This window comes from Orycteropus afer, unplaced genomic scaffold, assembly GCF_000298275.1.
Source record: "Orycteropus afer afer isolate SDZICR_OR568_19922 unplaced genomic scaffold, OryAfe1.0 scaffold00038, whole genome shotgun sequence".
Taxonomy (NCBI): Eukaryota; Metazoa; Chordata; class Mammalia; order Tubulidentata; family Orycteropodidae; genus Orycteropus; species Orycteropus afer.
Window position 1 is genome coordinate 1,147,385 of NW_006921625.1, and position 1,544 is coordinate 1,148,928.

General features: G+C 39.8%; 1 protein-coding gene across 1 annotated transcript in view; it reads right to left on the minus strand.

Annotated features, from left to right (window-relative positions):
* LRRC27 (leucine rich repeat containing 27) overlaps window positions 1-1,544 on the minus strand; it is a 49,801-nt gene that overhangs the window by 27,116 nt on the left and 21,141 nt on the right. Inside the window, exon 4 of the mRNA XM_007936785.2 lies at window positions 913-1,069. Within this exon, the coding sequence (XP_007934976.2) occupies window positions 913-1,069 (157 nt within the window). The remainder of the gene's footprint in view (window positions 1-912; window positions 1,070-1,544) is intronic.

Below are 1,544 nucleotides of genomic sequence, written 5' to 3' on the forward strand. Positions count from 1 at the left end.
GTCACAGCTGACTGATGGTCTACACACGAGTGCACAAGCACAGCTGAGTCAGCTAATGTTCTACACACGAGTGTATGGGCACAGCTGACTGATGGTTCACCCATGAGTGCACAGTGCCAGCTGATATAGACCGAATGTATACAATCTAGTTACGTGACATATCTGGCTTATCCTGGCTATTTATCTATTTATCTCAACTGTACTGAATGTAAGTATAGAAGCTGTGTGTTAAACAGTGAAAATCTGGATATTCTGAAGCTTGTTCAGAACACGCACTTATCTGGTGAGCATTCATTCCCTAGGATTCTCCTTTACCCCTATTTGACTTTACTTCTTCTGAGTGTAACTACAGTGCCCATTTGAGATCAGAATTTTATCATGAGCATTTGAAAATACTTAGCTGGATGGTCAGTATGTTGAAAAAATGAAACTGTTCAGTGAAAGTCCACCTAAAAGAGTGGTAATACAATGCACGTTTATAAAGCCCACCTTTACCCTGCTGCCCATACCATGCTGGGGCTAGATATTCCATCAGGCCTATTTCTGAGCAGCTGTCTATGGGAGTACCAGGCACTTATAAAGCAGTTGTCTTTTGGTTGTAGTGAATGTTTTATCTAATTTATCCCAATGACTTTTATAAAAAACCTACTTAAGACAGGCTTTACGCTAGGTGGTAAGAATGTAAATCCAAGAATATAGAACTCCGGACACAAGACACATACCAACTAGTCAGCACAGAGGTTAGCGTATGAGTCAAGTGCTGTGTAAGTAGTTCAGCAGAGGACACATGGGGGCTTCTATTATTATTATTTTTAATGACATTATTAAGGAGAAGACAGGTTCTCTGGAACCCCGATTTTAAAAACCACTAACTTCGGTTTCAATGACATTTGTCTTTAACAATTGTCTTACAAACCTTTAGAAGTAAAATCTCTGGGGAAGGAGTTCTCTACTGCACAGATGCGCAGGAAGGACAGAATAGCTACCAATCCTTTCTGCACAATGAGTTGAGGAGGGAATTCCAGAGGGCAATGTCTTAAGTTCAGGGCTTTCAGTGAACTTACATTCCCTGCAAGGGAGGAAAAACAATCAGTCAGCATTTTACATACTCTTCTATGCACTGGAAACAATGGAGAGGTGATACTGTTTTACATTTTTAAAAAGTCCTACTGAGTATTTTGGGTAAAGTAATGGAAATGTGAGATTTGCTTTAAAAGAATTCCACAGTGGAGACAGACTCTAAAGATTAAGGCCAGTAGTTACAAAAAATCAAGCAAACAAAAGCTGCAATGGCCTTCAGGCAAAAATCAGAACACAAAGTCACTGTATTATCTAAAATGTCGAATTTTCAACAAAAAATTATAAAACACACAGAAAATTAAAACGTAACTTATACTCCTGGCTTTGAACCAGTGTGAAATGATTCAGTCATTTTCAGTTTCTTGTCAACAGAAGGGAGCTCTGGTGGCGTAGTGCCTAAGGCACTTGATGCTAACCAGAAGGCTGGTGGTTCAAACCCACCAGCCACTCCTTGGAAGGAAGGT